We start from the raw sequence: 14,775 nt of genomic DNA, 5'->3' as shown, positions 1-14,775 counted from the left end.
TCTTCTGTCTGGGAAGCAAATGTTTTGACATTTAGTGGTTTAATTAAAATAAAGACTCTTAAGCTATTAGCAGGGTATAATTAATAGCATTGTTACGTTATATCTCTCTTTTACTGTCTAATGGCCTTTTGGATCTTAATTCACTGGCAGAAGGGTGTGTGTGTGTGTTGATTCTAATGTTAAGTTGAGAGAGATTTAGAGGCTAGAGTTGGAGATGTTCATTAATCATTAAGAATATCAGTAGTAGTGGCACATAGGCTGAATCCTTTAATGGGCCCCTGGGATTTTCACTCCGATATTGCAGTAGTGAGGACAAACTTAGACTGATTTGTAACACTGCTCTGACTCTGGACACATTGCTTATTGTAAATTATGCTTAGGCTGTCTGACCCTGAGCCAGTGGCTTACAGCTGGTTAAGCCCTATGCGATGATATCAGATAAAACAAAGATTATATGCCTGAGGTTGGATATGTTCCTTTTCATGAGGAAAGTAAATTTAAGCGGGTATCTCTAAGAGAATATATGGTGAGCTTTTTCCACAAGTATTGAATAATTAGGGCTGTCAATTTAACGCATTAATTTAGTGTGATTTAATTATGTAAAAAATAATGTGTTAAAAAAAAAAAATTAATGCAATTATTCATGTCCTTGGACCGTACTAAGGAATATGCCTTCCACATGAGCAATTCAAGCATGGAGTTCCAGAAGTTTTCTCCAGGGGGCAGTTAATGAAACTTGCTGTATAGGCAATGCGCAGCTTATACAGACAGAGAACAAACCACACTTACTGAGGCTGCATCTCATTTGGAAGGCTGTGTCCTCCGGAGGTTGCATTTCTTGGCTGCATACATCATTGAGGCTGTCTCATTTCATAAAAGCGAGTAGGACACTTCGAATGCGACCTTCTTTCACGGGAATTTGGAGGATGCATGAGGTGTATCCTTCGTGGGCACTCACAACCCACAATTCTTTGCTTCAACGGAAATGTCTAAAAAAAAATTACGCCAATTTGCCCATAAATATGATGTTCAAAAGCAAGAAATGTTAATTCCCAAGTTGAAGTACCTCAATAGCTGGGTGCAGAGTATACCTAGCATGCAGCCTTCGAAATGAGACACAGCCTGAGAGCAGACAACTGCTGTGTTTTGTTTCGAAAGCTGCGTGCTAGGTAGGATGCGTCCTTTGAAGGCTGCAGTATACCAAGCATCCTCGTTTAAACAAGTCTCGTTTAAACGAGACGGCCTTCATAGGACAAACGGAAACGTAACGTAACATGGTTGCTATGACAGCACACCACTCTTTAACAAGCTCAAGCATTTTGAGTGAGAAAGTAACAAATTCTGTTTGGAAGGGAATGTATGAGGTAAAATTTAGGAGAGTTATAATGATGTAGAAAGAAAAGAAAACAGATTTTACAGGTGTACTTTTAGTCTAATACTTTATTTGAATTATATATTAATATAATTATACATATTATATACTCTGCACCCATCTACTGAGGTACGTCAACTTGGGACTTAACATTACTTGCGTTTGAACATCATATTTACGGGCAAATTGGCCGTAATTGGCCGTAGACATTTCCATTGAAGCAAAGAATTGTGGGTTGTGAGTGCCCACGAAGGATATACCTCTTGCATCCTCCAAATTCCCATGAAAGAAGGTCGCATTCGAATTCTGATTACAACATAATTTGTTACTGTAATCTAATTAGTTTTAGTAAATAAGTAGTGTAATGCATTATATTTTAAATGTATGTAATCAGTTACTAATTACTTTTAAGAACATTACTTGGGTTACACATTTCTAAAATGCTAATATCTATGTAGAATATATTTAAAACATGAATTATGTTATGTGTTTTTTCTGACAGCTGAAAGGTGTGCGCCACCTATGAGTCAGTGTAAGGGAGAAACATCTGGTGCTTAAGTGCAACAACAGAAAAGGAGGAAATTTAGATATTAACTTGAATTCGTTGAGTGGAAAAAATGAAATTTGTCTGTGAAAATTATTTTGAAAAGTTACTAAAAAGTAGTTAGTAATGTGATTACTTTTTCAATTAAGTAATCAGTACAACCAGTAATCTAATTAAACTTTTAAAGGAGTAATTAGTAATTTGTTGTGGATTAGTGTTGAGTAACTAACCCAACAATGTATATCAATCACTACAACAGTCTGTACTTTGGCCTTTACTGATTGATAGCTTAATTTAGATTAAATTTGCAACCCTGTTACTCATATTTTTATGTATTTTTTTTTTTTTTTTTTTTTTTACTCATTCGTGGTAAGTGTCAGTAGACTTCCTTTTATTGGTTTTGTGGTAGCCCATAATGTAGACCTTTGGGCTTTGTAGTGGCTCTCTGAGACGGGTATTGATTGAGGTTTTCAGTTATTCAGTGCAAGTATAACCACTTACACTTACAGATAGCGCTTGTGTTTAATCATTCCTTGGATAGGACTCGTATATCAAATGTGGTTTACTGGAAGCCATCAGCATCATTTTCAATGAACATAACCCTCATAAATCCAAGAGACCATGACACATCAGTCTTGAAGTTGTATGTATTTAGAGCTAGTGGACTGATTTTTTTTTTCCTGCGCCACCCAGGTTGCTGATGTTCCGGAGGAACAGCTGCTGGTTGCCGTGTTTCCTGGAATTCCGACTGCTGCCGAACTCTTCTTGCTTCCTCCTAGGAACCAATCAGATGGGAGGAAAAGGAGTGAGGAGGATCTGGAGCAGGTCAGGCATGCACATGAGAGATATCATGCAAATTTCACTGTTTCCCATTAATGTTCAAGGTTGAATTGTGGTTGTATGGTCCTTGATCAGCTTCTGCCTGGGGCTACTCTAAAATAATTGTCACCTGAAATGAGACAGTATGTCAAAAACATTCTGAAGGGGACTGGACAACATTTTTATCAAGATTTACACCAGTTTTCTTTCCCCCCTAAAGACATATTTATCTCTGTGATAATATCGAAAGCACCAATGCCTAATTAGAACTACATGACAAGGACATGTCAACATGTAGAGCTATTAAAATAGGTTATTTTTATATAATGTACTTTTGAGGGTCAGACTTTTATTAGTTGTGCTTGCTAAGGATATTACTATTGCTCATACTTGGGGTAAGGAATTTGAACAAACTCTGAAGAAGTTCATAAGAAGGTATCTAGCTATAAACATTGACTGTTTAAGAAAAAGACATGAACATTCTAATCTTTAGGAACACAAATAAGAAGTACATACTAGTTTAGAATTTAATTTGAAGAACGTTTCGTGAATCCGTTCCTGGGTCTTTATATAACTATTTTGAATTCTGTCTTTGCATCTTAGATTTCAGAAATCCTGGTCACTGCCTTGAATCAGATCTCAGTGGAGTTTGAGTTAAAACCAGGCTCTCGGGTCATCGTTTACATCACACAATTAACTTTAGGTAAGAAACAATTGTACTATATATCACTGCCATTTCAAATGACATTATGGTTTATTTTGAGAGATCATTGAGCATATGATTAACAGTACACCTGCTAACACTTGATTACATTGCATAGTGTGACTTTGGTTAATCTCCTTCTCCAGCCTCTGATATGTGCTATGTACATTATCGTTGCTAAGATTCTTCTGGGTAATTGTGATGATTGCTTTATGGGACAAGAAAGTACTATATACTGTTGAAAGATTGGGCTGTTATACTCCAGCAGTGATGCTGAAAGCCTTATGTAAGATAATTGGATAATTGCTTCCAAGCAATCATGACTTACAAGCTCTCCTCACTTTTTGAGAGGAAAAAACAAGGTCTCCACTAAAAAGATTTTGGTTGTTGCAATTTGGACTATTTTTTAATAGGGGCAGTTCTAGGTGTCAGTGGATATTTGGGGCTTAGCCCAGACCTCTATATGAGGCCATTCTTTGGTTAAACATTGGATAAAATTGGAACTTCATAATAAAAGTTGTAATGTTATATTTGTGAGGTTTCATTTATTTAAAGTAAATTGTTAAATATTACTGGAACTAAGCTAAAAGGTCCCACTAACTTTGTCTCAGACTTAAATACACTCAAACACCAGAAGCTGCGTTTTTCTTTTTTAACACTATGTACTTTAAAACGTGATTAAAAAAACATCCTTTTTGTACATTTTGGCTTGGAAATTAGTTTAGTTAGTTTAGAAGTTAGCAGGCTGTAAATAGGCTAAAATGGGTGCTCATGGCAAAAAAAAAAATAAATAAAATAGTCGCTGGATTTCCCAAAGTTTGTGAGATATTATGACATTGTGTCTTAAGTAGGGCTGTCAGAATTAGCGCGTTAATGCACGTGATTAATTAAGTTTAATGCGTACATTTTTCTTAACCGCAATTAACCGATTTTTCCATCAATACAGCATAAACCAGCATAAACACTGATAGGGAAGGCGGAACATTTGCGATGTGTCCACCCGGTGTCATTACACTGACGCACACACCACAAACACACACACACAACAGCACTTCCCCGTCAGTGATAAAATGATGGAGAAATGAACTCTTAGCGCTATTTGCTGTACAAAACAAGCCCAGATGGGACTTGTGATAAAAATAAAGTATTTTTCAGGCTATGGAAGGCGCATTTTAATTACCAAAGAAGCACAGCAAGTCTTAACTATCACCAAAACGCAGAATGAGGCATTTTTGTCTGCAAGTGCTTTTCATGTGGAGTTCAAAGTGAAGTTTTATGCTGGTGTTGACACTCTGATGTGAATCATGAATGCAGCTTGATGATTGCTGTTAGAAAGCGGATAGCAACAGTCTACTGGCAGATTAATATTGTGGATGATGCGAGTTTAAGATATTTAATACCCATTGCAATGAAAATGCTACCTAGGTTCATTCTATTAGTCAAACTAGTTCTTTCAATTAGTCAGATTTCCACTTAGACTTTGGGAAAGGTTTAATGTTACTTGAATTGGTGCTATTTTAGTGCATTTCTATTTTTATACTGTGAAAGACTTGTTTTGAAAATGTTTATAAAGCATTATATTGTTACATATTATTTTGTTTTCTTTCCTAAGATGGAATTAAGTGCCTTTTGGCAGGAAAATAAGTATATATGGTGTCAAATTTCAGCATTTTCAAAATCTGCGAATAATCGCAATTAATAATAAAAAAAATGTGATCACGATTAAAAAAAAAAAAAAAAAACAACTGAGAGCACTAGTTTTTTTTTTTTTGTCTTTTTTTTTTTTTTTATCCTCTTTTCTCCTAATTCAAAATGCCCAATTCCCACTACTTAGTGGTAGAGGACAAGCCTCAGTTGCCTCTGCTTCTGAGACAGTCAATCCGCGCATCTTATCACGTGGCTCGTTATGAATGACACTGCAGAGACTCCCAGCATGTGGAGGCACATTCTACTCTCTGCGATCCATGCACAAAGTACCACGCACCCCATTGAAAGTGAGAACCACTAATCGCGACCACGAGGAAGTTACCCCATCTGACTCTACCCTCCCTAGCAACCGGGCCAATTTGGTTGCTTAGGAGACCTGGCTGGAGTCACTCAGCACACCCTGGATTCGAACTTGCAACTCCAGGGGTGGTAGTCAGCGTCAGTACTCGCTGAGCAACCCAGGCCCCTGAGAGCACTAGTCTTAATAAAAGTGTTTTGCAGAAAACACAATTGTCCTAGTTTGGGTCCTAAAGTTTGCAAATTCCTCAAGCACATAACCTTTGTTTCATTTTTGTTTAAAAAAAAATGGAAAATGCATTCAAAAACCTAAGGATTTTAAGTAGTGGTTTTAGACTTTTGCTGTATATTAATCGCTGTAAGTTTTGAGGCTTGACAAAATCAGCAGACCTACACAAGTGATATCTCTGTTTTTTTTTTTTTTTTTTTTTTTTTCTCTCCCAAAGCTCCTCTGGTTGACTCCATCCCAAGACACAGCAGTTCTGCTATGCTGATGCTTCTATCGGTTGTGTTTTTGGGTTTAGCTGTATTCCTGATCTACAAATTTAAGAGGTACATCCATGTAAACACTTTGTACATCTCACATTCCTTTGAATTTTATTTTTTTCCATGCACTCCATAGTCCCTGTTGCCATTGATTTACAGTATATATAAAGATTAAATATAAAGTAAGATATGGGATAGAATCAGGATCGACTTTCCTTTGCTGGAAAAAAAAAAAAAAAAAAAAAAAAAATTCAGGGGTGTTTTTGTTTTTTTTACTCATGTTAGTTGTGAGTTCTAGTTATTAGTTTTCATATGGCAGAAACATGAGAGAAACATTTATGTGAAATTGAGAAAAAAATATCAATGAATTGTTTAATATGCAGCTGTGGTTTCTCTACTGAAAAACTGTTTTGCAATGCTTTGAATTATTTATTTGCTCTCAAAATAATTCAAATGGAAAGACTCAGGGAAATGTTGAAACAATCATTAATAATGAATATTTTTTTTTTTTTTTTTTTTTTACGCAAGTAATTTAAAGAGGAAGCATATTTATGAAAATGTCACACTTGAAAAAACAAAGCAATTAACTCACAAAATTAATAATAATTTGAAATAAAGTGAAGACACTGAAAACTGTTATTCTAATTTATAAAATATAAATGTGAGCTTCGGAAATGGCAAACACATTATGTCGTAGTTTGTGTGTTGCAAAAGCACACCATGAAATTTGGGGGAAACACAAAAACATCTTTATCATTGGTTCCGGATTGTCCCACGACATTATCAAGACAAGTGGTGAATGTGTTTTGCTTCTAGCTTTCTCTGATTGGAAGACATGGTAGAATAGCTAATAGAAACTTCTGCTCCAGAAATTATATAATATAGTGAGCAATTGGCATAGTAATTTCAGAAATACAATGAAGGATTGCACTTACACAATATTTAATAATGTGTTTGTATTGTATTGCGTGCTAGCACAGTTTAACAGTTTTGCATGTACACAGCCATTACCTTGTGTTTTTGTGCATGTAATGTCAATTTGCTGCTGTCAAGGACACAAAATGAAACACATTTTGCTCATATTTGTCCATTTCAGTTTTTTGAGTTGATACTATTTTCATTTCAGAATTTTAATTGATTTGATGATTGATGTTCTTAAGGAAAGCAGTAAAGCTGCTGTTTTTAATTTCTGCAGCACTAGCGGCACAAAACAGAATTGTGAAAATCGTTTTTTCAAACAAGTTTCAAACACTCTGCAGTTGTTCAGATACAGGTAGTCCTGCTCCAGACAATGAGACAATGTCGTGATGTCCGACACAACATGATCACACAGAAAATCGTCATGTTGCTTCCAAAAGTTCATGTACCCTGAAATTAACCCCATTTTGCATTCACTTATCAGACATTTTCAAGCGTGAACACATTTCCCTCTAGCACAACCTCTGTTTCTGGTCTCATTGGAACAAGGAAGTAATTGTGCTTACATGAAAAATTGTGAGCGCGATTCGGAAATTGGATTTTAGCTCTAAAATAAAAAAACAAATTGACTCCATTGATGGATAGGTTTAGGGTTAGGATTTGGGTTAGGGGGAAGAGGTAATAATAAAAAATAAAAAAAATCCTGTTCACTGTATTACATCATTTACAACTAAAAAAACTACTCATTTTGGTGCCACCTTGTGGACATTTCAACCAGAAACTAGAGCATCCATACATTCAACAACACTTCCAGCTTCAGCCACTGGGGTCAGTGATTCGAATTTCAGCAAGCGATTTCAGCTTAAAGGTGTGGTCACATATACCTTCGCAGGTAAAATAAAGTTATTTTGATGGGAATACACGCAGTCATGAATTTTGCGCAATGGACTTCCGGAGGTGAAGAATTTAGAAGAATTTGGCGAAGGATTTCGCCTGGAGTTCAAGTTTAAACCTTGAGAGGAAATTTGCCGTGTTTCCCAGTAGGAAGTTGCTTGGTTTGGCAGTGAGGCGATGCTTCGTACACAGCTACACTAATATGGACAAGGATATCATTTTAGCAGTGAGTTTGTTTTTAACTTCACTCTCTCAGAATATAAATTGCAGCATTAAAAAGAGGCTGTTTGTTTTTTGCTGGTTTCTCACGCGCTCAACATCCACTCGTGCGCCTTCTCCCGCGGAATTTCTCTGTGCAAAGGTAAATGTGACTGCGTCTTAAGAACGTTTGACCTACTGACACTGACTTCACAGTGTGATCAGTCTGTCCGACAACAAACAGACTGAAAATCCAAATGGAGCCACTTGTGGTGTAGAAATTACACACACTAGTTTTAAAACCACATTGTCCACCACACCCATGGTTTTTCTCAATAATAATAATAATAATAATAATAATAATAATAACTTTTGTCGTCCACAGAAAAATCCCCTGGATTAACATCTATGCGGAGGTGAACCATGAGAAAGAGCAGGAGATGATCAGTACGGTTGGGCAAAACAACACCACCCCCAAAATCACCCTGAGTGAGTTCTCCACCCAGAAAGAGCTGATGGAGAAAGAGCTGGAAGCCCATGCCAAACGTCAGTATAATGATGTTACATCAGTAACTTTCTCATTAACCTTTTAGATTTAGATCAGTGGATCTCTGTTTTGCTTTAAGACCCAGATATTACATTGGACTGAAAATACTACATTTTTTATTGTACTAAATTAAACTAAAATGTGTTTATTTACATTTATTAATGTATTAATGGTCATTTATTATTAATACAATGAAAAAATGCCTTTTTCAAGAGACTGTTCTTTATAGTTTGAGTGTTTGGATTCTTAAAGTCTCTTGACATTTGATGTTTTCATGCTCTAGCCAGCCAATAATTCACTGCACAAAACAAATGGTGGTAGATGGACCCGTATTTAATGTAGTCTGGGTTGTTGTTTTGATGGTTTTTGAGGATGAGGTCATGTCACACAGCCTGTCCATGTTGGCATCTCCCTAATTTGACTAGCTTCTACCAACTGACAGATGAATTTGCAATGAAATACCATAGAGTTTGATTGGACGCAACAGACCAAAAACACCCTTTGAAATCAGAATTCTATAAGAGTTTATAATCTGAAACATGATGCATGCTAATGAGAACTATTTACAGTGGACCCAAGTGTCCAAATTTCCCAAGTGGACGTGTCTATGATCATGTAATTGCTTAATAACTGCAAATTAATATTTAATTGGTGCTGTTCAGCGGTGATTATAAAGGGGCACTAATTACATAATAAGAAGGGGAAACCTCAGGGTCAAATTGGGGTCAATGTGATGATAACAGCATTAATTCCACCACCGCACGTTTCTGTGGGGGGAAACAGGGTATAAATCATTTGTTTTTTTTATATATTTTTGCTGGATTTCTTGGTTAATGGTAGGCTGCTGTACATAAATTTGCTTGACCTCACTGGGATAATATTTTTAAAATATCCAGTCTGTTCAATCTTTAGAGTAATAGATACTTAGTCATGCAATCAAGCATTTAAAGGTGCAGTATCATGAAACGGCATTCGCAATGCATTTAAAGTGTAGTTCACCCAAAAAATGAAAATGCTGTCATCATTTACTCAACCTCATGCCTTCCCAGATGTGTATGACTTTCTTTCTGCTGAACACAAATGAAGATTTTTTTTAGAAAAATATCTCAGCTCTTTGGTCCATACAATGCAAGTGAATGGTGGCCAGAAATCTGAAGGTCCAAAAAGCATATAAAAGCAGCATAAAAGTAATTCATATGACTCTAGTTGTTAAATCCATATCTTCAAAAGCAATGTGATAAGTGGGGGTGAGAAACAATCAATATTTAAGTTTTTTTTTTTTTTTTTTTTTACTACAAATCTCCACTTTCACTTCCACATCTGAAAGTCATATTTGGTGCCTGTTTATTTTCACTTTCACATCTGAAATTTAAAGTAGAGAGATTTATAGTAAACAATGTCTTAAATATTGATCTGTTTCTCACCCACACCTATCATATTGCTTCTGAAGATATGGATTTAACCACTGGAGTCTTATGGATAACATTTATGCTGATTTTTGGAGCTTAAAAGTTCTGACCACCATTCACTTGCATTGTGTAGACCTACAGAGTGGAGATATTCTTCTAAAAAATCTTTGTTTGTGTTCAGAAGAAGAAAGAAAATCATACACATCTGGGATGGTATGAGGGTGAGTAAATGATGAGATCATTTTCATTTTGGGGTGAACTATCCCTTTAACTTACAGTACGTAATGTATTTTCAGAATAAAACAGAATATTCAGCAGGGAATATTGTTGGGCAGGACTTGATTTTACACATTATATACTAACCTATATGACTTTCTTTCTTCTGTGGAACACAAAATAAACAGTCCTGAAGAATGTTGACATTGCTGTTTTTTTATTTTTTTTCAGATGATGAAAGTGAATGGTTGTCAGTTCCCCTTCTGTCACTCACTCGACGTTGTGTCGATGTAGTGACACTAGGGGTCGCTCTTAAGAGCCCCGAACACCTCAGATTTTTGAGAAAAGGCCAATGAGAATTGGCGAGTGGAATTTGCATGCCACTCCCTCGGACATACGGGTATAAAAGGAGCTGGCTCGCAACCACTCATTCAGATTTTTTCTTCGGAGCTGAGCGGTTGTACTATCAGCGAGCTGAATACTACTGCTGTTCCATTCACCTCTTAAGAAGCGTATGCTGTTGGATATGTGGCGCATTCGAGTGCATATTTCGCCCCTGGGCGCTTCGACAGCGCTAAAAGTGTGTATATTCCTGCTAAAGAGTATATTTTCTCTATTAGAGCACACACATTGACGTTGAACGTCTTTTTAAAGACGCGTCTTTATAAAGATGCCTTTCCGTCTTTGTGTGATCTCTCCGCTTCCGACTGCCACGGGCGCTGCCTCACTTGTCTGGGCAGCGATCACATAGAGGCAGCGTTCGTGGATGGTTCATGTTCTCATTGCGAGAATATGACCATGGCAACGTTGCGGTCACAGCTTTCCTTCTGGGGGAAAGCCACTCTAGCCGCCCCCCGCACCTCGCCTTTTACCTCTGGGTACGAGGCCGGCCTGGCTGGCGCTGGAGGCGATTTGTGGGCTTCAATGTGCGCAGCTCTGCCGGGTAAATCCCCGCGGACCTCCCATTCCCCAGCACGCTCGTTTGCCCCCGGCAAGTTCCGAGAGGAGAGCTTAGTGTCCCTTTCGGAGCTCCGGAGCGGGATGAGTGCTCAATCGCTGCATCGGGGAGCGTACTGGCGATGTCAGACGCTGAGGACTCGACTGGGCTGCCACCATCGGGTCGGCCTGCCCAGTCTGAGGCTGACGGCGAGTTGAACGCCATGCTTGCCCGGGCGCCGCATGTGTCGGGTTGGAGTGGAACCTTCCACCCTCCCCTGAGCCCTCGCGGCTAGATGATTGGTTCCTGGGTTCGTGGCGCCGCTCACAGCCACGCCCCCCTGGTCCCTTTCTTCCCGGAAGTGCACAACGAGCTGACGAGGTCGTGGAGGGCACCTTTTTCTGCCCAGAACCGACTTCCCAGCTCGTCTGATCTCACTACCCTCGATGGCGGGGTGGCCCACGGGTATACGGAGGTCCCCCAGGTGGATAAGGCGGTTGCGGTGCACCTGTGCCTGCAAAGCACAGCCACCTGGCAGGATTGCCCAGCACTCCCTTCCAAGGCCTGTAGGACGACGTTGTCTCTGACGGACAAAGCCTACAGCGCCGCTGGTCAGGCCGCCTCTGCCCTGCATGCTATGGCCCTTCTGCAAGTACACTAGGCCAAGGCACTAAAAGAACTGCACATGGGTAGTCCTGATCCCGATGTGATTCAGGATCTGCACTCGGCGACCGATCTCGCCCTCCGGGTGATAAAGGTCATGGCGTGAGCACTCGGGCAGGCGATGTCCACCCTCTTGGTCCAGGAACGCCACCTGTGGCTGAATCTGGTCAAGATGAGGGACGCGGACAGGGTTTGCTTTCTCAACGTCCCCATCTCCCAGATCAGCCCATTCTGCGACACCATCGAGGACTTCACCCAGCAGTTCTCAGCGGTGAGGAAGCAGACGGAGGATATACAACACATCTTGCCCCGGCGTGGCTCAAGATCCCGTATCCCATCTGCTCGCTGAGGGCGTCCCCCGCAGCAGCGAAAGCCCAGGCAGCTCCGCCTCAGCCCAAGCCCAGTTCTTGGCCCCAGCGTAGAGCCCCCAGCAGGAAGCTGACGCCCCCCGCCTCTCGGGCCGGCATGAGGACCTGGAAGGCTCCTAAGTGCCCCTGAGACAGACGACCCAGGGAGCGAGATGTCTGCTGAAAACCCGGAGCTGGTATCCAGACCACTCCATTCCCTGGTGGAGGGCTGGGAGGTAAATACTTGGTTTCCTTTTCTTTTATGTTCGCCGTACCCCGAACGGGCTGCGGTACCCACATTCTCAAGAGAGCAGTTTCCTCCCTGGGTCACAAAGCCAGTGTTTACGACCACCGTTAATGCGGGCCCCCCGCCTTCGCACGTCCGGTCGCACCACACTCACACCCACGGCCAGGTGGTTGTGATGGACTACGAGGACGGTCGAAAAGTCCCTCCTCCCCTGTCGCTGACCCCCCCCCAGCAGACATATGCAGGACCTCAGTCGCCGCTGACTCCATAGGAGGAGACGGCGGGCGAGTTGCAACATGCGAAACCTGCCTGGAGTTCGGTCCGGGTGACTCTCATGTAATCCTGAGACCCCGGCCGGGCTATGTGCCCAAGGTTCCCACAACCCCCTTCAGGGATCAGGTGGTGAACCTGCAAGCACTGCCCCAGGAGGAGGCAGACCCAGCCCTGTCGTTGCTGTGGCCAGAGCGTACTTTGCGCATCTACTTGGATTGCATGCAGAGCTTAAGAAGCTCTGAGCAGCTCTTTGTCTGCTTTGGCAGACAGCAGAAAGGGAATGCTGTCTCCAAACAGAGGCTTGCCCACTGGATCGTGGATGCCATCGCTATGGCATACCAGGCCCAGGGTGTGCCCGCCCCTTCAGGAATACGAGCACACTCCACAAGGAGTCTGGCATCCTCGTGGGCACTGGCCCATGGCACCTCTCTAGCAGACATCTGCAGGGCAGCGGGCTGGGCGTAAAATAATAATAATAAAAAAACATAATAATAATAATAATAATAATATGGGTTTGGAACAACTTGAGGTTAAGTGAATGATGATTGAATTTTCATTTTTGTATGAACTATCCTTTTAAGAAAGTAACGGTCAATTTGTGTTGTTTTTTACTTAAAGCTACTGTGCTGTTTTTGTGTTTTTTTGGTAAACAGGAGGAGTAATCAACACCTGTGAAAGCACAAGGGAGATCCCAAACTGTACGAGTGTCTGAAAAATTCATTAAAAGGAGGAGGTGTAATGTAATAATGTGTACAGAGGTATCACAATTTTAAAGATTGACAGTTTTTCTTTTGATTTTTTTGTAATTTCAAAACACTGTCATTGTTAATAGTTTTCTAAGGAGCTCAGATTTGCATGGGTGTCTTGTTTATTACAATCTGTGTAGAACATTTTTAATACACAACCACATGCAGAGGTGGATAGACTACCCAAAATCTTTACTCAAGTAAAAGTACAATTACTTTAAAAAAAAAATATATTACTCAAGTAGTAGTAAAAGTGGTAATGTAAAAACAAACTTCTCGAGTAAGAGTAAAAAAGTATCCAATTAAAAGAATACTCAAGTAGTGAGTAACTAGTTACTTCCACTTCACAATATTCCATTACATAATACATATTTAACATGCATTACAGAATAATAATAATTACACTAATAATAATAATTATAATTATTATTATTATTATTATTATTATTATTAATGAAAATTGACATCATACACCCTCATGTTGTTTCAAATCATATGACTTCAATGCAACACAATTAAGAGATGTCAGACAGAATATTAGCCTTATAGTCACCATTTACTGTCACTGCATGCTTTTTTTCCTCCATATTTTAAAAGGGAATGGTGACTGAGACTGTCAGTCTCTAACATTATGTCTAATATCTTTTCTGGGTTCCACAAAATACACACAGGTTTGGAACAACGTGAGGGTGGGAACATGAATTTACAGGATGGTTGAACTATAACTTTAAGGATGATTGTCAGATTTGGACGAATCTGTCAATTAGAAGAGAAGTTTGGAAACCAGTTTCTTGTAATTATTATGGTGAAAGACGTGAACAATGTCCCACAGGCCCAATTATATGTAATGCTGAATAAAACTAAACAAGATCATGCTTTATTAACGCCTACTGTCACTATTTCAAAGTCCTGTCACTTTTTAAAGTCCTGTATGGATTCTTAGATCAGTGTTACAGTATTTTCAGTGTTGAAAGAATTTAGATCATTAGTTCTGTACATTAAGGGTAACACTGCAACTTATCTCTGTATTTGGAAGCGTGTTGGGCTTATTTAAGTTCAGAGCTCATGAGAAAAACTCACCACATCTGTCAAACGCAGAAATGCTGTGCAGGCGCAGACATATTGTCAGCTCGTGCTCCAGAAGTCAAACACGCGATCCGCAAAGCATAAGACATTTACACTTAACGCAGATGTTTACATTGATTTAGGAACTGATATATTGCAACACTGATATAAAAATGTATACTTATAAACTGAGGTCATAAGAGCCCATAGTTACAGAATCATCCTGAAAATGACAATGACACAGACAAGCCCACGTTATCATAATCGACAAAACTTGCATTTAATCTTGAAATATCCCCTTGTCTTGGTGTGAAATTAAGGCAATGCATGACTACTCTTTTTCATTGTGTGGAGCGAAGAAAGTGTTTATTTGGCACGCTTGCTGCT

At 39.6% G+C, this 14,775-nt stretch overlaps 1 protein-coding gene across 1 annotated transcript in view; it reads left to right on the top strand.

The window, feature by feature from the left end:
- The window catches only part of sorcs3a (sortilin related VPS10 domain containing receptor 3a), a 368,557-nt gene extending 354,775 nt beyond the window's left edge, over positions 1 to 13,782 (top strand). Inside the window, exons 23-27 of the mRNA XM_051703251.1 lie at positions 2,610 to 2,741; positions 3,339 to 3,438; positions 5,889 to 5,994; positions 8,324 to 8,484; positions 13,231 to 13,782. Coding sequence (XP_051559211.1) covers positions 2,610 to 2,741; positions 3,339 to 3,438; positions 5,889 to 5,994; positions 8,324 to 8,484; positions 13,231 to 13,289 — 558 coding nt within the window. The 3' untranslated portion in view covers positions 13,290 to 13,782. The remainder of the gene's footprint in view (positions 1 to 2,609; positions 2,742 to 3,338; positions 3,439 to 5,888; positions 5,995 to 8,323; positions 8,485 to 13,230) is intronic.
- Positions 13,783 to 14,775: the final 993 nt, after the last annotated feature.

This window comes from Myxocyprinus asiaticus, chromosome 7, assembly GCF_019703515.2.
Source record: "Myxocyprinus asiaticus isolate MX2 ecotype Aquarium Trade chromosome 7, UBuf_Myxa_2, whole genome shotgun sequence".
NCBI lineage: Eukaryota > Metazoa > Chordata > Actinopteri > Cypriniformes > Catostomidae > Myxocyprinus > Myxocyprinus asiaticus.
Note: the sequence above shows the minus strand (reverse complement) of the source record. Positions and strands in the feature narration are given on the sequence as shown.